Source organism: Helicoverpa zea, chromosome 21 (assembly GCF_022581195.2).
Source record: "Helicoverpa zea isolate HzStark_Cry1AcR chromosome 21, ilHelZeax1.1, whole genome shotgun sequence".
NCBI classification, from domain to species: domain Eukaryota; kingdom Metazoa; phylum Arthropoda; class Insecta; order Lepidoptera; family Noctuidae; genus Helicoverpa; species Helicoverpa zea.
This window is the reverse complement of record NC_061472.1, coordinates 10,772,763-10,796,880: the sequence shown is the minus strand read 5'-3', so window position 1 is coordinate 10,796,880 and position 24,118 is coordinate 10,772,763. Positions and strand designations below refer to the sequence as shown.

Genomic DNA, 24,118 nt, shown 5'->3' with positions numbered 1-24,118 from the left:
TATTTTTTTTATTTAATCAAAATCGATAGTGTATTTTTTTGGTTTTTCAAAGGTTTGTTATTTAAAGGCATTTTTAAAAAGACCCCACGAACTGCACGAAAATACGCACACACATAGGTAATGTATATTTCTCATCAAATGATATGTTAATTAATTTAAATGTCATGTAGTTCGTAGACATAATAAATTACCACCTTGCGTTAGTATTTAAATTACTACCTATTAACCACGTGTATAAAAAATGTGTAGATTAGACCCACCTGTCTACCTTATTCTAAATGGCATATCCGGCTCAAAAATAATAATAAGAATATCAATTTGATCGATGTATCGATCTTGTGCATAGTTTTTTCTTTCAAATCAAGTTAAATTTTCCTCCAATATTACCATCGAGATCCCATGGTGAACTTGTCCATAATTATTTAATTACATGACTGAGGAAAACGTAAGAAAATTAGTTCCGGACATTAGCTAAAATCCAATTCTTCATTCTTATTTGCGTCAAAACAAGACAGACAGACAGACAGACAAACTTTGGCATTTGTAATAGGTAATTATTATACCTAAGTAAGGATATAGTGCCAAATAACCGACTTCCCAAAAATTAAGAGGTTTTCAATTCAGATTTTTTTTATGTTTTTTTCAAGTGTGTACTTTGAACCACTTTATATAGGTACCATGTGAGAATTCAGATACAGAAGAGCGTACAATACCGGTTTAAGGAAAGCCATTCACAGCACGTCTTGTGTCGGAAGAATACAGAACAATATGCGACCTTACTGAGATACGTTACGTTCAATGTTACCGTATGTCGCGGGGGGACTGGAGAATCAGACGTATGATAAAATAGCTGATGATAACATGTTGATCTTGTAAAGATATGATAGTTAATTTGAAACAGAATGAAATAATTATCTTGTAGGTAATTATCTTAAGGCACATATGAAAGAAATGTGGTAATATTATTGAACAAAACGGTTAAAAAACTTTTCCTATCTTAAGTTAATACAAGTATCCCAAATAACAATGTTAAATAACTTTTCTAGAATAATTTCAATTATGTCGGAAAATACCAGTCTATGAAATGCATACGTACCTAAAAAAACTACCTTCGATGTATGATGTATCTGTATGACTTCAATGACCATCTCAACCAAGTGATAAAATAATAGTATTGTTTTTATAAATACTATAAAGCAATTAATCTAAATAATCATTATCATTTACAACAATTTCACAATCCTTTTGTAGTTTTATAGTATAAAAGAATTGATATCTATGTAAATAAGCTATATAGTCATAAAACAGAAACCCGGTTATTTTGCGTATCAACCAATTTAGTAGTTGAACCGCTTCATTTAGTTATTTCACTCTCAGTATTTGTGAGTCTGTCACTTTGAGAAGTTGTGTATTAGAAAAAAATACATTAATTATAATAAGATATATTATTGAAGTTGTGGAAAAATGAAAATATTTAAGTAAAGGTGAGTTATTTTCTTTATTTTTCCACTACCTTATGAATTTAGTTTTAGTTTACCCATTATTAAAGATACTACTTAATGAGTAATTAATGGCTTTAACGTTTTTACTAATAGCAATATTTATACTTATCTACGAGACTTAGTTAACATGTAAATCGCGAAACAAGAAGTATGTTTACCCACTTATATGAAAACTATGGTTGCTATCTTTTTAAATCTTCAGGGTGGGCCATTTTACAACCACAACCAAACAATTTTCAACTGTCAAGTAGCCGATTTGACCAATGAGCGGCAAGTATAGGACTGGATATGGTTAAATGGTGCAACCCCGGGTTGATCAAAGTGTTATATTTATGATACTCGTGGATAAGTGGATAAGTGGTTAAGCAACCCTTCGCGGTCGGTCCATGGATGGGTGACCATATGGTCATGGGAAGGCACATTATTTTTTGGGTATCATAAGATCAGTCGGAAGATCAGGTCGGATGTCATAAGAATCAGTTAATCATTTGTACATGAACTCTCAGATATTGATAGCTCATTGACCCCAAATCCCAACCTGTTTTAAGTGTCAGACCTCAATCAATTATCAAATTTTGTGATCAAAAGGCAATTAAGGAAATAATTAATTCCAATGTTTCATCAAATAGATAAATGTTATACTTAACTAGCCTAGCCAATTGATTAAGTTGTTAAGAATTTCTAATGCTCTGATCCCAGGGCAAATCCTCAAAACAATGAAGGGATTGTTAACAAAATACTCACGTCCCATGATATTTTATGATCTACCTGCTTCGAATTCTGAAGTGCATTCAGAGCATACACACTGAGTAAAATATAAACAAACGTAGATATCCAATTAAGTACTAGGTACAAGTTTAGTAAATGAAGCAAAAAGGCACGAGTTTAGTTAATAAATCCGAAAGGCAAAAAACCATCAGGCTATCATTGTATTAGCAACTTTTTTAGGTGTAACCTTGACATTGCTCCTCAATATCATTTGTTAATCTGTGGAGCTTTTTTATCCAGTTTAAACAATTAAAAAGATTGTATACGTATTTCTTATAGCATTTTTGGTTAGGGAAATCCCCATAATTTAATAATTCGATCGGAAATTATCATCACCACGACTACTACATCTTTTAAACAGAAAAATCTTACTTACATAATGTATTTCATATTAGTCGTGGTGACTTATAAATATGTAAAATACTCGGCCAAATAATGAACAGATACTTCATAATAATATGCTGATATTAACATAACAAGAGGCATTTTAACAAAATGTAGTGTATTTGTATTATACAAATAACGTAGACACCTAAGAAAAACCCAAACAGACATAATTCAAAAGATTTGAGATTGTAAAATATTTAAAACAATAGATGTTATGTTCTGATAAATAATAGCATAGTCATGAAGTTCTGTGTACTACAGTTTTGTTTGGATAGCTGTTTGAAAAATGATATCAAAAGCAGGTAAGCAGGTAGCTAGGTATGTATATTCTTATAGTTAATTTTTATTGGCTTTATCCTGTGGTTCCCGCATCGTAAGGGAACTTCTTCTCGTACCCTCATAAAAAATTACCTGTATCTACATAAGGTTCTAGAATACACATGGCATACCACGTGTATATAATTTAATATCTGGTATAATCAACGAGGACGTGATTCAACCCGCGACTAACAGCAGAATTAGCCATTGTTTCAGGGATTAAATTAATCATTATTATTGCAATTATAAAATAGCACTATTTACACACATGATGCATTTTATCTTTGTTATCACAAAAACTATAGGTACAGTGCCAAATCTAAACCGCAATTAATGGTTAATTTTGAGATATCGATAAAGTATGAACAACAACTAGGAAGCGATTTGTACAAATTATTTGCTGAAACTATTCACATGCTTACTGTTTTACATATATGATAATTTAGATTTTAGATCATTACCTTTTCTAAGGTATAAAATAAACAAACAAGTGCGAATAGGACTCGCACCTACCTACACCGTGGATTTCGTAACTACGTCGGATTATTAAAGTTTTGGAATTTTCTTCTTCCTCCTGCTCTATTCTTAATTTTATTTGGGGTCGGCGCAATATATCTTCCTCTTCCACTTTTCCCTGTCACTCGTCATACTGACACTCACTCCCTTCCTATTCATATCATCTTTCATTCAATCCATCCATCTTTTCTTAGGTCTTTCTCTTCCTCTCCATCCATCTACATTCATACTTAGGACACACTTTGTTACATGCGTATCATCCCTCCTCCAGTTCAGGAATAAAGTCCCAAAAAGCCTTCACACGTTAATATGAAAATAAAATAAACCTAGATGCACATAAAAAAGAGTACCTAGTGCGAGTTTTGCAAGTTAACTTTCTCGATGCGTAAATTATCATACAACTTAATTACGTAGTATTCATTTTTGACATGTTTATTTCATAAAGGCTGTCATCGGTACTTGGTCGTACTATAAACGCGCTCACTTGCGAAATAGTAAACGTCATTATCTGGAAAAATGAATGAACGTGCTATATTCTAATCTGGTGATATAGCATACGTCTCTTTACTTCAGCCAAGTTATAATTACGTATCTAGCGCGTAAACTTACAAAGCTCGGAATCAGCACTCAGTTAGAGTACAGTAGTGCACTGTACACTGCAAACTTTTAGGTACGGACGTTACAAAAGTCCAGGTATTAACCTGTATCAGACCGACTGAAAACATTGATTGGAATCAAGACCATCCTTAAAAAAATTGCCAACTATCGGGCCAACGGCCATTTAGTGTGCGAGTACACTAAATAGTCGGTCGACAGCTGGTTGCAGTCGCAGGTTTTAAAATTACTTCCGTTTTATGATAAAATCTACAAGACAATTCGGTCATTGCTATTGACTTTAAGATATAGTTGTTTTTATCATTCGTCTCGCCTTGTCGATAAGATAAGGTAATATCGCGGATCTACCAAGAGTGGCGTCTGGGGCTAAGCCTAGTGTTAACGAGATAAAGTACGCTTCCTGCTTATTCATTGATCGATGCATCGGCAAGGTTCGACTTCAAAGTGATGATCATTCTTTGGTAGAGTGTAGATACTCGAACCTTATCCTGAAATTGATGTGGGCAGGACAGGATAGGAACAACTTACGCGACACAAGAATAGGTACTCTGAAATCGCAAAAGTTTTAATATTATGCCATTTTTGAAGATTGTTCCAATTTGTAGGATTACTTGTTGCCTGAATTTCTGAATTTTGTTGATTATGAAACATAACATATGAAAATTGCAGCTTCAAGGTACCTACTGAAAATGGAGTAGGTAATTTATGAACACTGGAGAAATTATTTAAGAGCTAAATTACTAAAAAAATAAAAGAAATAAGATACGATTGAATACCAAAAACTTGTATCACTAATATCGTATTTATCATTAATACTTATCTTCCCAAATAAATTCATTGAAGCTGCAACTATAGTAACCTTAACAGTCCGTGAAGGTCACAGACAATTTGACCTTTCACCTTTTTTCTTTACTGGGTCAAGGACAAATTTGTTTTGTTTTCAATTGTTCAAATAATGCACTTAAGTCATTACTGAAACTATTAAAATTATTGTGAACCTTGCAAAGGGATTGGTTATAAAATAAGCTATTGATGTTGTAATAGACATTATTGTCTTTTGGAGGTCAATTTAGTCAAAGTCAAAGTCAAAATCATTTATTAAAATAGGCTAATACGATTAGCACTTTTTAACGTCAAAATTTTACAAGAATGACAGCACCCCCAAAACGCCCCCCTTTCACCACTTCCTAGTGTTATGGCTGGAAAGAAGAAGCGGTGAAGAACAAACTTCCCAGCAACACAGCTGTCTATTACAATTTAATTATTATTAATTTATTTTACAGTTATACAATTCAATTTTATTTATTATTAATTTAAAACACCGAATAATACAAAATAAAATAAAGCACTTTTGTTCCACTTCAGAGCTGCCATCTGCGTTTATCTGTGAAATAATCATTAACATTATAATATGCCTTTTTAACAAGAATTTCTTTAATTTTATTTTTAAAAGAACTGTCCGTTAATTCCAACAGATGAACCGGAATTCTGTTATAAATGCGTACACAAAGCCCCACAAATGAACCGTGTACCTTATGTAAACGATAATTAGGTGCGGTTAACTTGTGTTTATTTCTAGTATTAAAATGATGTACGTCGCTGTTTTTACTATATGAATCTAGGTTTTGCCTTACGTATATTATATTGGCATAAATGTATTGAGACGCCACAGTCAGAATACCAATATCCTTAAACCTTTCCCTAAGGGAGACTCTAGCACCAAGTTTGTATATAGCACGGACAGCGCGCTTCTGTAGTACGAAAACATTCTCGATATCGGCAGCATTGCCCCACATAAGAATTCCGTAGGACATGATGCAGTGAAAATAGCTAAAGTACACTAAACGCGCCGTGGCTACATCGGTGAGAGCTCTTACTTTCCTGACAGCGTACGCAGCAGAGCTTAATTTACCCGTGATGCCAGTTATATGCTCACCCCATTGAATTTTGGAGTCTACTGTTATCCCTAGAAAAGTCGTAGCATGTACCGTTTCAAGTTCCTCATTGTTCAAAATTACACCGGGACCGAGATTTTTTACATTGGGCAAAGCAAATTTAATACATTTTGTTTTCTTCGTATTCAAAACTAAATTATTGGCTGTAAACCATTGCGTTACTAGTGAAAGACAAGAATTCACGTCATCAAAATCTACTCTATTTCTATCAACTTTAAAAATTAGAGACGTGTCATCAGCAAACAATACTACATCACACAATGATTTTAAATAATATGGCAAGTCATTAATGTATACAAGAAACAAAAATGGACCTAAAATCGACCCTTGCGGTACGCCCAAACGAACGGGTAGATTGGAAGATTTGACACCATTAACGTCAACACATTGCATTCTACCGCTTAAATATGAGCTAATAACACTAAGTAGCGAACTTTAACTTTAACTATGGTAGCGATTATAATATTGAAAGGTTAATTTTTAGGCAATAAGTAGTCGCCTAGATTTGTAGCCATAAGTCATGTTGAAAGCTGACGACCTCGATGGCGCAATGGTCACCATGCCGGACTGCCGAACCTGAGGTCCCGGGTTCGATTCCCGGTTCGGTCGACATGTGTGTGATAAGCATGTTTGTTGGCCGTGGTCTGGGTGTTACAATATGTATTTATCAATATGTATATATGTAGTTTATCAGTTGTGTTAGCACCCATAAAACAAGTTAATTAATAACTTACCATGGGCCTAACCGTGTGTGAAAATGTGTCCAGACATTATTAAAGCATAGATTTAGAGCCTTCTGGTTATTGAGTAACAGCATGTGATGATGATGATAAACCTATGTAGCCTACTGTATGTGAAATGAATATATGCACTGGTTCAGAGAATCTTCCATTATCTTTTTGATACGTGTAAATATAGAAAACGTTTATTGTTAACGCATTTGCAATGAAAAAAAAAACTTATTGTATTAGAACCGATAAAAATTGAACGAAATGGCAACCAGTGTACTGCGCGAGTCGCTATACCCGACCGTTTTTGAAGTGCTTGTAACCTGCGCATGCGCCTCAAGATTCGCAAGCTACTTGCACCGTGTACATGGAACCTTCTTTGCAATCAATATTAAATGTGAGAATCTCAGAAGATTTTCGGTTGTCTACCTAGGCCCTCTATCGCTTTGTCTTAAATGTGACCATAGCAACTACTTTCAATATCCAAAACAAACATTCATCTTTATACTTCATAATGGGTTGATTTCTTCCCAACCTAGAAAAAAAAACAATGAAATCAACGCTTATGCACCTACACGGGCAACGATTTGTAATTTTACCGAATTCGGCTACAAGGTTGCCTATAGCCAAGTACTAAGTTTTCGAAATTTGGCAATAATCCATGATTTTGCGAGTCAAATCTCCCACGCATGTCTTTAAAAGGTTATTGCTATATGCACTGTAGCTAGTATTGCCCAAGGCAGCTCAAATGTCCTTTAAGCCTAGTATAGGTTTTTAATTAAAAATTAGCACAGTAGTAAAACTAATATTATAATTAAATTTGTAGTCAGATCAAAGCCTACTAGCACTTGTAGGTTAGTCAAATAGTCGACGCGTGCATTAATTTGTCTCATGCTTTATTTTATCTAGAACTTCATGAAACTGCAACTTGTATTTTTGGGCTAGGTATAGGAAAAATCTTTTGAAAAACCTTATCTCCTTAGGCCTATTTTCATCGACAACGTAAACGTCCGAATATCTTAAAACAACTGTTTATTTGGAAAATTGAACGTGAAAATTCATTTAAATAAAACTACATTTACGGATTTTATCGCCGTTATATTTATATTATTTGGTCCACGTTTCGGATCCTTTACAGCATAGACAAGTCCTAATATTCGCGTAAGTGTCAGTATGTGACACGTGAAAATTCATAGTAAACATTTTTATACGAATTTATGTATATAAGGTTGTATAGTGATATTTTTAATATTTGTGTACGGTTCTTCAAACCATACAGAAAGAATTGTGTTGCTGGGGAGTTTGTTCCACCACTTCTTCTTCTCAGCAAAAACACATAGGAAGTGGTGAAGGGCGGGCGTTTTGGGGGCTGACTTTTGTAAATTTGACGTTCGAAAAGTGCTGATTTTCGGCCTACTTTGAATAAATAACTTTTGATTTTGATTTTAGGAACTGGCGTTAATTTTATATGTAAACGTATTAATGTTGAATTGTTCTCACTTAATAAGTTATTATAATAATCCTCAAGTTGAAATGTTTAAATACCGACAAGTATTACGCTTATCATTAATACAGATACTTACTTCACGTAGGAATCTACGTAACCGTATGTAATCCTGTAAGCCATACTTAACTCGTTTTCCTAACATGCAGTGAGTAAACATTTTCTATCTAGACGTAATTAAAATGCACCACAATGGGTGACACTAGATAAGAAATTTTACATAGAAGCCAAGGATATAGAACACTTGATGCAAATATAGACATTTAGCTGTGTTCATTTTAGAGTTTATTCTAACTAATATTTTTACTGTGGGTTTAGTTAACTGAAATAAATTCAGGTAAATAGCTAATGTAGTGTCTTAAATATAGGTACAATTCCGGATTACATTGTAAATATCTGATTTATTTCAGAATCGTTTTTATGATTTAATTAAAAGAATCGTGAAGCGACATGACACAGTTAATTTTGCTTTATGTCTGAAAATCCCAAAGATACATAAAAAGAGCCGCTACCTAGAAAGAATATCGACAATATATCGTATCGATAGAATAATATGAGCGATACTATATCATTAGATCATCAAAAACTATTAGTAAGTATATTGAAATGACCAGTTTCTGACCACCTCTTCAGTAATTCATCTACTTATTTATTCTCCTAAGAGTGGATATTGTATTTTAATTAATTATAGCAAGCTCTAACTAGTAAGATATATCGAAACAGCTAATTACTTTCGCAACATATCAGCCATTACCCAATGTAACAAATAAAACCAAAAAAGTTCATTGAACTGTAGCAAAATGATTCGGTACATATCGACACTCACATAGACATTAACAGCCTCTATTAACTTATCCTTGAGTATTAGATAACCCATAAACGTAGCAATCTGTGTTTAACCAAGAGTATTGTAACTGCCAACAGATAAACTACCGCAGGCTTCGGCGGCGATCACACGCGTACACTGCCCGCCAAGAAACACAACCACACATGAAAAACTACGTAACAAAAATCCAAAATGGTGATCAAGATTGCGAACCAAGTGACAAATACTACAAAGAAGGAAGATGGATTTGTGAAGCTGATAGGAGATTTTGGAAAATGGCAGTGTCTTGTAATTGCTACTGTGTCGCTCGTCAAATTGAGTTCGGGATGGGTGCAAATGGCCATATTGTTCCTGACTCCTAATTTGACGTTTCGTTGTGTGGATATGAATTCTACGATAGAAGTGGAGAATTCTACTTGTTATAAGGAGTGTTTGCAGTACGAGTATGACACGAGTCCTTTTGAGAATACTATTGTGTCGGAATGGGACCTCATCTGTGAGAGACGATGGCTGGCGAGCTTCAATCAAATGATGTTGCAAGTTGGCATACTGATCGGCAGCATTATTTTCGGATTTTTATCTGACAGGTGCGTTTAACATTATTTTATTTTTATAATGACGAAGCTAAAGCTATAATTGTTTACGTTCTTTTGAACACCACTTATATTCATACATACCTACGTACATGTACTTATTCAAAATATTTTTACAATACGATACGGAGTCATTGGCCAGACTTTTTGTAATTTTGAACTTGTTTTCTCGACGATAACTTTTTTGTTACGTGTATAAGGAAAGGCGAGATTCTACCGATGTGTCGTATGACGTAAACGAATGTTTCTTCTGGTTTACTCGCACTAGCAAACAGTTACAATTTGCGAGCAAACATTTTCTATAATAATCAAGAAAATGCCACCTTAGTGCAATAGTAACCAGCACGCATAGTTAACCTTTTTTGTTAATTTTCACGGATTTTCATTTCGTTGATTGGCATTCTATAATTAAAAAGAACAGACATATTTCCACACATTTTCTGCCATGAAACTCCATGCTGCAGATTTTTTCATTTTCTTAATAGCTTTGCCAATATGATGGATGACTTTTATATCCTGGTCTTGATAACCATGTTCAGCAGGTCAATCTTCCTTCAGTTAAGTATATTAAACTTTACAGCAATAGGTTAAGAATATCTTCTGCATGACAAGTTATGCAAAAGCGATGTCGAAATACTGACATTGCGAAATATGATATGATGAATGTCTTCTGTAATTGACCCCAATGGTTTAGTCTTTCTAGATTCGATTTGATAGATCAGAAAAATGCTTAAAAAGGGGTTTACTTTTATTTATTTTCGGAAATAAAAACAAAAATAAATAAATCTCTAATTAGGTTTACTTTCAAATTAAAGTGAACTATTGTATCGACGGATGCTTCCACTAGTTGCATTACAGAAAAGTACTAAATTATAAACAAATCTATGACGTTATATATCCAAGTCATGGTACAGCTACAAAGTTAATTATTTAGGTACTAATTAAACACAATTTTCATCATTAGGTACAACCTTCCACAACATCCAATACCTAAAATATATATAATTGTTAAACAATAATCGAAGTACAGGGAGGACCGCGATACATTCTAGGTTATGTGTTCAATCCCTGACATGCAATCACTTCAATTTCGCAAATGGAAGAGAAAATATTTACAAAAACCGCTTCTTCTCTGAAAGAGAAAACATAAGGGCTTATTTCGCAAATCAGGTTTGCTTACCATAAAATAATTATTTGCAGCATGAATCTACACTTTCTATATTATGTCGGACTAAAGAGTTTGTTTGTATATTTTTTTGTTTGTTTATTTATCTCTAGAACTACTGGTTAATCAGTTAACTGGAAGATATCCATAGTAGGATTATTCAACCAGAGTCATCATCCTCATCCTCCGAGCCTTTTTCCCAACTATGTTGGGGTCGGCTTCCAGTCTAACCGGATTCAGCTGAGTACCAGTGCTTTACAAGAAACGACTGCCTATCTGACCTCCTCAACCCAGTTACCCGGGCAACCCGATACCCCTTGGTTAGACTGGTGTCAGACTTACTGGCATCTGACTACCCGTAACGACAGCCGGGATGGCTGTAGATCTACTAGTTCGATATGGAAAAATATTTCAGTGTTAGATACCCCATTTATCAAGGGACCTAATAGGCTTACTCTTTATCCAGAAACGCGAAGTAAAGTCCCTCGCAGTGCGGGTTTAACCTCTGCAGGAAGCTAGTAAATTATAATCGCAAACTAAAAACCATATTTCCCAAAAAAGTATAAATCCCAAAAAAGTTCAATAGGCTATGAGTAAATCAAATTGACCTTATAAAACCCAATCCAAAAATGGGCAGTTCAGTTTTGAAAAATAACGTTACATCTTCGCAATAACTCAATAAGTAAATGTCAGTGTAGTCAAATTATATAACCGGGCCCATTCACTTTTGAAAAAAACTGCATTTCAAAATTTAAAAACAAAAAAACACATAGATATACCTACTTATACGTTTTGAGTTTTAGTTAGATGTGGTGGTTACAAAATATTGTTGAAAGTGAACGCGGAAGTCGGTATGCAAGTTTTTGACTTGGTTTTTTTTTTCAAAAACCCGCCCTGCTTTTTTGATTTTGTAACGGTTAAATACAACGGTAAAATGGTACGAATATATTTTTTATGTTTTGTTTGAAAACACCACGAACATCAATACATGGTATTCCTTGTAAGTAGGTAGGTAAAAGAAAAATAGTTTTAGCATCAGTAGGAAGTTGAATAGGTGCTAAAGTTTTTTTAAAGCTAAGAACTATTTGTGCTTTAGGCTGCCTGTCCACCGGAGCGGAGTTAGGCTGCGGAGTGGAGAAACTGAGAAATATATTTACCAATGGGATTACACAAAATCTCCGCTCCTCAATCCTATTGGTTAATATTTCTCAGTTTCTCCACTCCGCAGCCTAGCTCCGCTCCGGTGGACAGGCAGCCTACACCTTTCATTTTAATCGTTTGGATAATGTCCGCCAAAGGACTATGGGGTTATTCGCAAGATACCGCGGCCCTGGTACGCAAGGGTTTCAGAAAAAACATGGCGGGTTTTAGTCAGTTAGAGTTTAATAAGCTCTTCAAACTCCCTCAAGCTGCACCCATAGTGGAAAGGATCATTTGATGATTTTCCACAAAAAAAGACCATGCCCTGACGAAGATTAGATGGCCTTTGGTGCATTTTTTTTTTAAACTTATGGGGACTAAAAAAAGCGTTGGATGTTTTGAGGGAAAGTTAAGTCGGCAAAAAGAATAATAAGTTCAATGGTAAGTAGTAATAGTAAGTGAACAGTAAGTGAACTGAGATGACATTGCAATACACGACAACAGAATCTAGCTCGTTGTTATATCTAGAGATAAAGCTCAAGCTAGGCTGCAAATGTTTATGTTGTTAAGATTATTGTCAATAATGATAAGAGAAAATAGCAACGTTTTTATAGTACGCAAATAAATCTATGTAGATTAACAGAAACATTGCATTATGCAGCTACATATGTATTTTCCTTCAGTGTTATAGCCGATTTACCTAGGAAAGATAAAGACTCTTTAAGCAAGTACTCAATACTCAATACTCAATACTTTATTTGCTTTCCATGTGTATTCTTAGGTGGTAGTCTTACATATATATAGTTCACATGGACCCTGTCGGGCACAGCAAAATAAGTGGGATAGGAGAGAGGAAGCTCTTATCGGCTATGTTACTTATTATTGTTAACTAAGACTAAAGTAGTTATACAAGGTGTTGATTTGCATTTGTGCCATACTTCAGGAGGAGGTCATAAAATACGTAAATAATCGATTGGAATTACAGTGGACGAGAAATAGCTAATATGTACTGCTTTTTTTGTCATTGTAATGTCGTAGTATTTCAGAAGTAATCCAATTTTATGAATGAAAATTATGAATAATCGTTGCGTATGCTTTGTGTTTGCGTTTGTGTGAGGGCGCAGCACGGTAATAAGGCCAGTAACACACGCGTCAAGTTCAAATACGGCTAGGTGACATTGACGGAATTCCGAAAAAAAAAAACATTACGTACCAATTTTTTTGTTGATTTGGGTCGAGAATCATTAGCATAATTACGTCCTTGACTATGGCACGGATGCAAATCAACAGCTTGTATAGGCAAATAAGTTACATATTTTTATTTTAAAGGTTGTTTTTTTTTATTTTAATTTTTATTTTTATTTTTATTTAAACACTTAATCTACACTGCAAACTTGGAAGCTGTGTGTGTGCGCGTATATGTGTGTGTGTGTGTGTGTGTATGTGTGTGTGACTGTTTATGTCTTTATATTTTTATCATTTAGGTATTCGTTAACGGAATAGTAGCATTTACTTATAAGAAATTGTCTAAGTTTTTTTAAAAATATATTAATTTTATCTTCTCTTTTTATTTGTGCGGGTAGTTTATTGTACAATTTAATAGACATAACGTAGGGACTTGTCGAGTGCATTTTTAATCTTGACTTGGGTATATTTAGTTTAGCGCGGGGTCTGAGTTGATAGCGTGATTGGTTGTCGTCTCGTTGAGTGTACAGCTCTTGGGTGTGCGTTCGCGCAGCGGAATGTTGTTGAATTTAAAGATTTTAATTATGCAGATAATTAGTGTAAGACGTCCTATAATTGTGTATGGTAAATAAAAATTTGTGTATGCAGCCATTGTGGAGAAATTCACCAAAAACAGATTCCGCTGGGCGAACGTTGGCGAACGTTGTCCTGGCGGAACTTTTTTTAATCCATAGACTTTAGAAGAAAAGAGATGTGTCCGAAAATTAGTGTGTATTTGTGTATAATTGATTATGTATGAATGAAATCAGTGCATGCATAAACTTCGGAGAAATTCAAGTTGCCGCTACGCGAACGTTTGGCCATTAGCTAGTTTTCATATAAAGCGCTTACATAGAGAGCTGTAGATTTTTACATACGTTGTTTTGAATTTGTTTATATTTGTTTAAAAAACAGATTTAGAAAAAGTCGTAGGGTTTAAAAGATAAAAATATAAACGTAAAATACACTTATTAGGTCTTAGTTCTTAAAGTATGCAGTTTGGGGTCTAGATTTTCACGTTTACACAAACCTTGTAAGTGTCTCCAACATGTTGCCAAGTATCAATGATGTTCCGTTAGTAATTAAAAAGTTATAGGATATTTTACCATGAATAGATCACTGTTTACAAAGCAGTCGAATATCACGACGTTCTAAAGGAATTGCATGGTAAAATGTATGCAAATAATTAGTTTAATCATTCAACTATTCACTTGCAAAATTTCATGTCATTAAATTCAGTAATTAAAGAAAGACAATTATAATACTGACGGAGCATCGAAAACCTACATAATCCGACCAAGTTCGGATAGCTACAAAAAAGCGGCCGTGCCATATGTCTAAGAAACGTTCTTAACTTGGAAGGTTAGTATATTTATTAATATGGTACAGTTGCGTACACAAGCTTTAGGCAAAAATAAAACAATTGCATTTCTTGAATGAAAAATATTTTTTTAATAATAATGCCACTATCTACGATAAAAAACGCTTGTGTACGCAACTGTACCATATTAATAAATACTAACCTACCAAGTTGCTTAGACATATGTCACGGCCGCTTTTTTGTAGCTATCCGAACTTGGTCGGATTATGTAGGGTTTCGATGCTCCGTCAGTATTATAATTGTCTTTCTTTAATTACTGAATTTAATGACATGAAATTTTGCAAGTGAATAGTTGAATGATTAAACTAATTATTGGCATACATTTTACCATGCAATTCCTTTAGAACGTCGTGATATTCGACTGCTTTGTAAACAGTGATCTATTCATGGTAAAATATCCTATAACTTTTTAATTACTAACGGAACATCATTGATACTTGGCAACATGTTGGAGACACTTACAAGGTTTGTGTAAACGTGAAAATCTAGACCCCAAACTGCATACTTTAAGAACTAAGACCTAATAAGTGTATTTTACGTTTATATTTTTATCTTTTAAACCCTACGACTTTTTCTAAATCTGTTTTTTAAACAAATTCAAAACAACGTATGTAAAAATCTACAGCTCTCTATGTAAGCGCTTTATATGAAAACTAGCTAATGGCCAAACGTTCGCGTAGCGGAAACTTGAATTTCTCCGAAGTTTATGCATGCACTGATTTCATTCATACATAATCAATTATACACAAATACACACTAATTTTCGGACACATCTCTTTTCTTCTAAAGTCTATGGATTAAAAAAAGTTCCGCCAGGACAACGTTCGCCAACGTTCGCCCAGCGGAATCTGTTTTTGGTGAATTTCTCCACAATGGCTGCATACACAAATTTTTATTTACCATACACAATTATAGGACGTCTTACACTAATTATCTGCATAATTAAAATCTTTAAATTCAACAACATTCCGCTGCGCGAACGCACACGCTCTTGGTGTTTACGGACAAAGGACCATGAGTCAAATTGGGCTCATTGTCCAACAGAGTTATAGCATATGCCGTTGTGAAGGTTTTTGTTTGTACTAAAATTGTTACTATGGGTACTACCTTCAATTCCATGGCAAAAAAAAGATATGCACCTAAATAGGTTTACATATTACGTAGGTATACATTCTGGTTAACAGAAACGAAATGGGTCGAGATGCCATCGCTCAGTATTACTGCTCGTGTCTAACAGGTAGACGCTCAGTAGGAAGTTGTGCTCATATCATTTCAATAATATGGTATCTAGGGTTAGGCAGGCACTCACAATTTAATCCACCGGCAGGATATTTAGACGACATTATTATTGATATTGATTGAAATGTTAACAAAAATAATTTTAACTGTTAGCAGCTCTTTTATTTTTTATGTATACATTAAACCTGGAATTAAAACTAGTTAAAGGTGTTCAAAAACCAAACCTACACTGCCATAACAGCACTACTTTTTGCAGAATATTAGTTTATTTATGGTCGGAGAAAAATATTTATAGCAAAATAACCCCATGGATTCTTCGCAAAAATGAGTTTAAATCTTTATATTTAGTGCTTTACAAGTATATTGAAAGTGGTCTCATCTCTGTTGGTGGGTGAGCCCAGGCTTCATACATTTTTGCCCATGGTCCTTTGCATGATTCTAGTATGTAGATACAGGGGAGAGTTAAGATGTTGTGTTTTTGGAAGAATGGCTTGCAACTGTCTGTTTGCTCTATGTTTACGAGGATTCTTATCAGTTTCTTTTGCAGAGTGAAGAGTGTTATTGCATCTGTACTGTTGCCCCAGAGGGTGACACCATAGCTAAGCCACGCATATGCGTAAGCATAGTAGGTGGTTAGTGCTGTTTCGAAATTAGTGGTCTTTTTTATTTCACGGAGAGCGTACGAGAATTTTGAAATTTTTGAGTGTGCTTTTTGTATGTGTGGTTTCCAGTTAATGTGTGTGTCTATAACTAATCCGAGTAAGGTAAATTCTTTAACGGTTTCCAATTTTGAGTTGTTGAAGGTAAAGTCTAGGGTTAAGGGTGTTTTTTGGTAGGGGTAGAAAGTTATTAAGTTAGTTTTGGGGTAGTTTATTTCGAGATTGTGTTCATTCATCCAGTTGCAAGTTTTGGTAAGTATGGAGTTGAGAGTTTCATCTATATTTTCGTTGTTTTTGCATGATACTAAAATGGATATATCGTCTGCGAATAGGACACATGGGCTTTCTATGGTCGTAGGTAGGTCATTAATATAAAGTAAAAAGAGTAGGCACCCTATAACGCTGCCTTGAGGGATTGAGGCATTTATTATTTTACTGTTTGATCTGATTTTTTCAATTTCATTGCTTGCATGGTTATAGAATTCTATTTCAACTAATTGTTCCCTATCTTTTAAATATGATTTTAGCCAGTCGTGAGCTTTTCCGCGAATACCGATTCCATATAATTTGTTTAGTAATATACCAAATTGAACTTTGTCGTAGGCTTTGGTCATATCTAGTAATATTCCTATTGCGTATTCTCTGTTATTTATGGTGTTTAGGGCTTCTTGGATAAATTTATATACAGCTAAGGTAGTGGAACGGTTTTTTCGAAAACCGTTTTGACTTTCATTAAAGATATTTTTTCAGTATGCATCGTGGTTTCCACGGGACGCGAGTGAATCCAATGGCGGAAGCTAGTAGTGCCTAAAGCTAACTAAAGTTAACTCTGCTAATTACAAGAATATTACTCAGTATTAAAAATAAAAAACTCAAACCTGATAAATCTTAAAATTTTGTATCGCATGTTAATAATTTACTTTTTGTAAGCTTTTTTAAAAGTTCTCAAGTAGATTATTATGATTACTAATTAGCCGTTTTCCATGGTTTCATTCGCGTCCTGGGGAACTTTTTTCCGTAGCCGGACACAATATAGCATATGGTACGGGTTCGATTCCCGAGTCGGGCCGAAATCGCTTTGTGGGTTTTAGAAGACTTTCACAAAGCAGCCCGGAGCCTAGAAGTTGGTGATTGATACACCCGTGCATCGGAGAGTACGTTAATGTCGGACCTGCGCCTGATCTCTCTCCGGTCGTGTCGGATTGCCGTCCCATCGCACTATGAGAGTGAAGGAATAGTGAGTGCACCTGTGTCTGCGCAAATGCTTGTGCACTTTAATATGTCCTGCGCAGTTGGCTAATCTCCTTACATGAGAACAGCCGCCCTAGCCGATAATCGGCTAGGAGGACATCATGGTACTAGGGGATCCAGTTTCCAAATACCTAGTAATATAATTTTCCGAATCGGTTCTGTAGTTTTAAAGCCTTTGACAAACAAACAAAAAAAATGTTTCTTCTTTATCATACAAGTATAGATAATATACATAGATATTATCATATTTACCAAGGTAAGAGTTTGACCTTTCCTATGTTCCCTAGAAGGCCATTTGTAACAAGACTTTTTCGCGATAAAAATACTATCAGTAGTAGGTATCTCAAAGTATATCAAACAATATTTAGCAACAATAAGAATATCTCGTTTATATTATCTTTTCTTAAGTATGTAGTGCTAAAATACCTACTAGCTTAAGGCACAAAATAAATGGTTGACAGTTACATTACCAAAACTAATTAAACATAGATGTTATCTTAATGTCAGGGACAGTTTTTAATTGAGTTTGAAAATAATTATTTTTTCTAGCATCTAGGAAACTTAGCTACTGACATCAGGTTTTCGCAAAAAATCTGAAGAGGCTACCAGAAAAAAACGATCCCCAATTGTTGGTTTTTCATATTACTTATATCCCATACTTACCCATACTTCTTTGCAATACATTATTTGACGATGTCAAAGTCAAATGTTTGTATTTCAGATAGGCCTTTGCAGGCTCTTATGAAACGTCACACTAATTGCACGGTTCGAAAACGTTGGTCTCATGGATAAGATGTATTCTCCTAATTTTGAAAAAAATTACCGAAATATAATTTGTTTCCGTCAAAACTTGGTCAGTGAAAACTTTAACTATCTGATTATATTTTCTAGATACGGCCGCAAGCACACATTCCTGGTTGCCATATCAACGCTGATAATCTTCGGCTTGGCTCAGCCTTTCTCGCCAAACTACTTAGTGTTCACCATACTGCGGTTCCTGGTCGGCATGGCTACGTCAGGCACCATGGTGGTCTCGTTCGTGATAGTCATGGAGTCTGTCGGACCAAGGTATCGGGAGGTCACTGGGTGCCTCTTCCAGATACCTTTTATAATCGGTGAGTTCTGTATGTATTTTAAATTAATTAAAGGTTTGGTATATAAGAGCTTTTTGAAGGTTTTTTTGATACCGTCAATAGTTGCATTGATGGATCATTAATTAAAATGAAAAAAAAAAGACAAATGAAGTAATAAGAGTCCAAAACTCAAACTCAAAATATTTATTTGCTAGTTAAAGTATAGCAGATTATGTTCTCTTTTTCCACGGAGAGTTACGGACAATACCATAAAAAAGTAGTATTATAACGATAAATGGGAACGGTTTTCACTGACTGTAGCAGGAACCCAATAGATGTCTTTATTAAAATTCCTCACTTGACAATAGAGCTTATAAAAAAATAATAGTTTCCCTAAACACGTTACTAATCATTATTTCATCTCCTTCCAGGTCACATGACAGTACCCCTCTTCGCGTACTACTTCAGGAGCTGGAACAGCTACCTGCTAGCCCTGGGCATACCCCCCCTCATCTACCTGGGCTACTTCTTCGTGCTGAGCGAGTCGCCGAGGTGGCTGGTCAGCGTCGGCAGGGTGAAAGAGGCCACGGAGATTGTGAAGAGAGCTGCTTTGTTGTGAGTTACTTTAAACTATGAAATTGAGATAAAAGTGAGGCACGTGGAGTGGGTATAAAGCCATTTTTCCTAGAGTTTACTATATGATCACTATTTGCAGCCGCTTAAATGATGTCGCCAAAAAAGCTATCTTTGTTTATACTCGGCATAATTATCAAAATGGTTGCGTATGCAGTTTCATTTACAAATTGAATATATAAAACAAAGTCACGCTTCATTATAATTTCCACTTCGAACCTATAAAAAAACACGTTTAACGTTAACGTACATACATACATCACCTTGTCACCATATACATATAATTAACACAAATCACAATTCGAAATCGTTTTGTGGGTTCCCTAAAAATTCACAAAGCAGCCCGTAGTCTGGAAGTTGGTGATTGATTCACCCGTGATTCACATTCACGTCATTCACATCGGAGAGCACATTAATGTCGGTCTATGTGTGGGTCTAATATGTCCTGCGCAGCTGGCTGATCTCCTGATATGAGAACAGCCGCCGTGGCCGCAATCGAACGTGGACGCCATTATAATTAACACAAACGAATTCGTAAAATTCTTGTATTTCAGAAACAACCTCCCAACTACAAAAATCGAAGAAACCCTAACGCAGATGTCTCAAGAAATCTGCGCGAAATCCGACGCGCCCAAGCTGAACTACTCCTCACTGTTCCAAAGGTCCTTACTCTTGAAGACCTGCTACTGCTGCACCATGTGGCTGATCACCGGCATCGTGTACTTCGGCTTCAACCAGTACATCAGCCAGACCAGTCCTGATCCTTTCATCTCTGTGGCTTTAGCTGCGGCTATGCAGGTATCAACTCAACTCAACTCAACTCAAAATTTTTTATTTCAAATAGGCCTATGAAAGCTCTTTCGAAACGTCATAGTTAGGTGCACGGTTCCAAAGAGTTGGTCTCATGGAGAAGAACCGGCAAGAAACTCCATGGACACTTTTTAAAAGAAAATAAAAATAATTACAAACATACAGTTTTCTATCTAGTCCTGAGAATGTTATACAATCCAAATTGAGCTAAAAATGTATTAATAAATTATACAAAATAATTTTAGTGCAATCGTTACTCGAAAAATAATTTATACAATTCAAAGTAAAAATATATTGGGTAACCAAGTTATTATATAATGCAATTTGGGGTCTTGCTGGCTTGGGCTTGGCTGGTCTGGGCGGAGGCACTCCCGTGTCCCGGTCGCCGGGGAAGCCACATGTGCAGAGAAAAAGAAAAAACAATATTAATTTAACGCCAGGCATTACTGTCATTAATGTAATCCTGAATTTTATAATACGCCTTTTTAATCAAAATGTTTTTAACTACATTCTTAAACTTTTTATCAGTGAGATCAAGGATACATTTAGGTAGCTTGTTATAAAAACGTACACAATTCCCTAAGAACGACTTATTTGTTTTTGTTAGCCTAAACTTGGGAACCACTAATTTATGTTTGTTACGTGTATTTATCTGGTGAATGTCACTTTTAACTGTGAATTTATGGATGTTTTTGCGAACAAACATAATATTTTCAAAAATATACAAGGAAGGTAAAGTAAGTATATTAATTTCCTTAAAGAATTCTCTAAGAGATTCGCGAGAGCCCATGCCATAGATCGCTCGGATCGCCCTTTTTTGCAAAACAAAAATTGATTGGACATCAGCCGCTGCCCCCCATAGCAAAATGCCATATGACATCACGCAATGGAAATAGGCGAAGTATACAAGCCTGGCCGTAGCTACATCGGTCAGTTGTCTGATTTTTCTGACTGCAAAAGCAGCAGAACCAAGTCGCCCTGATAGGGAGAATATATGGGGACCCCATTGCAATTTACTGTCAATGGTAACGCCCAGAAATACTGTACTGTTAATTAACTCTAATTTGCTCTTATCGAGCATTATATTTGTTTCAACCGCAGTGACGTTAGGCAAACAGAACTTAAGACATTTAGTCTTGGAAGCGTTTAATAATAAATTGTTGGCTGCGAACCATTTGGAGAGAATTTCTAGGCTTTCATTAATGTGACTAACATTGGGGTTCTTACGCTTAACTTTAAAGACAAGGGAAGTGTCATCCGCAAACAAAATAACATCCGAAATATCAGACAACACAAATGGAAGGTCATTTATATAAACTAGGAACAGAAATGGACCCAGTATAGAGCCTTGAGGCACGCCCATTTTTACAACTGTCCCCGAAGATGTTGAGCCGCAGACATCCACTTTTTGCTGTCTGTTGGATAAATAAGACCGGACAAGTTCAAGAGATTTTCCACGAATGCCGCAGTGTCTCAGCTTAGAAATGAGTGTATCGTGGTCCACACAATCAAACGCCTTGGAGAGATCACAGAAAATACCGACGGCATCCTGCGAACTCTCCCAGGCTTCCAAAATCTGAGTAACTAACCGCGCACTTGCGTCCGTAGTGGACCTACCCTTTGTAAAGCCGAATTGACGGTCGTGCAGTATATCGTTTAAGTTGAAATGGTTTAACATCTGATCAAGCATGATCCTTTCGAATATTTTACTTAGAGCCGGGAGAATAGAAATGGGTCTGTAGTTTGACGGATTTTTCTTACAACCTGACTTAAATATTGGAATGACCTTACTGTGTTTCATCAAATCAGGAAAGGTGCCTTCATCTATACATGAGTTAAAGATTTGACTGAGTATTGGTGCAATATTGTCAATCACGGAGCTCAGGGCTTTAACAGAGATGCCCCATAAGTCTTCCGTTTTTTTTAAATTAAGGTTTTTAAAAACTTTTTTTACTGTATTAAAAGTTATGTAATGGAATCCGAAATCCGGTACTTCTTTAGTAAAATTTTGTTTTAGTAATGACTCTGCAAGTGTAGAGGACGAGTTAAGTGATTTAGTAACCTCTACTGGTACATTAGAGAAAAAATTATCAAACGCGTTAGCAACCTGCACATTATCCGACACAGTTGCATCATTAATCGTTAACGATAGTTCGGTATCCCGGACTTTAATTTGACCCGTTTCCGCATTTATTATTTTCCAAACGGTTTTTATTTTATTATCCGATTTAGTTATTCTGTCACTAATTGATTTAAACTTTGCAAGAATACATACACTTTTGAATACCTTAGAGTAGTTCCGTACATGATCATGAAAAGATTTATCAGATGTCATTGATTTTTCTCGGTACAGGTTATACAATACATCTCTGCTTATCCTAATCCCTTTTGAACACCATTCGTGGAATTTTAATTTATTGTCGATTTTTAGTTTCTTAATAGGACATGATTTATTAAATTCTAGACAAAGTGTGTTAAATAACTTATTAAATTTAGTATTCGAGTCCTCTGATTTAAAACTACTGCATAATTTATTGACAACATTATTTTTAAAATGGTATGTTTGTTGTGCCACTTCTTCGTCCCAGCAAAAACACATAGGAAGTGGTGAAGGGTGGGCGTTTTCGGGGGCTGTCTTTTGTAAATTTCTGACGTTCAAAAACAACATATAATAGAAACAAAAACATACATATAATAGGAATCTCTAGTAATTAGCTTTAAATGTCTGCATGACTATCACAAGTAAATACAAAATAAAACATAAACAAAATTGGTAATAGAGGCACTAGTAAGAAGGTTAATCCATCCATCATCTTCATTGATAAAACAACTTCCATTACCCTTGAAACCAGAAAAAATGCATCACGCCACAAACATACAATGCCATTTATCACCTCTTCTTTAAATTCCAGATACCAGCACTCCTGATCTCAATCTGGCTGATCAAGAAGTTCGGCAGAAGACTCACCACCACCATATTCTTCTGCCTCGGAGGACTATGCGTCATCATCCTCTACTTCGTGCCGCAAATCTTCGCTGTGACCCTCACTCTTGGCACTTTGGGGGTCAGCTGTGGGTCAATCGTTGCTTCTACCATCTACATTTACACTTCAGAGTTGTACCCCACTGTGATAAGGAACATGGCGATGGGAGCCTGTTCCACAGCTATGAGAATCGGTTCCATGGCTGCTCCGTTCATAGCTAATACTTCGGTAACTGTTCCATGGTTACCGACGGCGATATTTGGTTTAGCCCCCATAGTTGCCGGATTGGCTTGTTTATTATTACCTGAGACTAAAGGCAGGATTTTGCCTGACAGTATTGAAGATGTAAGGACTGGTGAAAAGTGATTTTTTGAGTGGTGAGAGTGATGACGTTGTTAATTAATGATATTAACGTTGTGGATGCTAATATGTGATATTGATGTTATAAATGTGATATTTTTTGACGATTGTAGTTGCAAACGTGTGATATGTATTGAATTTTAGATATAAGTAACTGTGAATTTATTGTAATAAGGACATAATCTTAGTTGTAAGTACTTAAATATATAGGTTTTAATGATAAGCAAATGTTCATAAAAGTTTTGAAAACTTAAATTAGCGTGCCATTTTCCACGCACAGTTATTTCGTGTGAATTAAAAATGATTTTTCTTTGAAATTTAATAATATTTTCGAGAAGTCCGAAGTGGATCGAAATAATTGCTATAAAACAATTGTTAAATAATCATAAAATAAATAATTTACTGACAATCGTTGTGACTCTTCAAATTTTATTGTACCTATCAAAGGTTTTTTATGAACGCAAAATGAAACAGTTTTTAAAACCAC

The 24,118-nt window shown here is 35.2% G+C and overlaps 1 protein-coding gene across 2 annotated transcripts; it reads left to right on the top strand.

Moving 5' to 3' along the window:
* Nucleotides 1–1,364: 1,364 nt before the first annotated feature.
* Nucleotides 1,365–24,117, top strand: LOC124640812 (organic cation transporter protein-like). 2 transcript variants are annotated; one of them, XM_047178745.1, is made up of 7 exons: nt 8,362–8,441; nt 8,704–8,885; nt 9,218–9,706; nt 18,663–18,886; nt 19,276–19,459; nt 20,032–20,275; nt 23,200–24,117. In XM_047178745.1, the coding sequence occupies exons 3-7, from the start codon at nt 9,312–9,314 to the stop codon at nt 23,635–23,637; spliced, it is 1,485 nt and encodes a 494-aa protein (XP_047034701.1). In that variant the 5' UTR covers nt 8,362–8,441; nt 8,704–8,885; nt 9,218–9,311; the 3' UTR covers nt 23,638–24,117. The 2 variants fall into 2 exon arrangements, with proteins under 2 accessions (XP_047034700.1, XP_047034701.1); XM_047178744.1 differs by lacking the exons at nt 8,362–8,441; nt 8,704–8,885 and adding an exon at nt 1,365–1,484.
* Nucleotide 24,118: the final 1 nt, after the last annotated feature.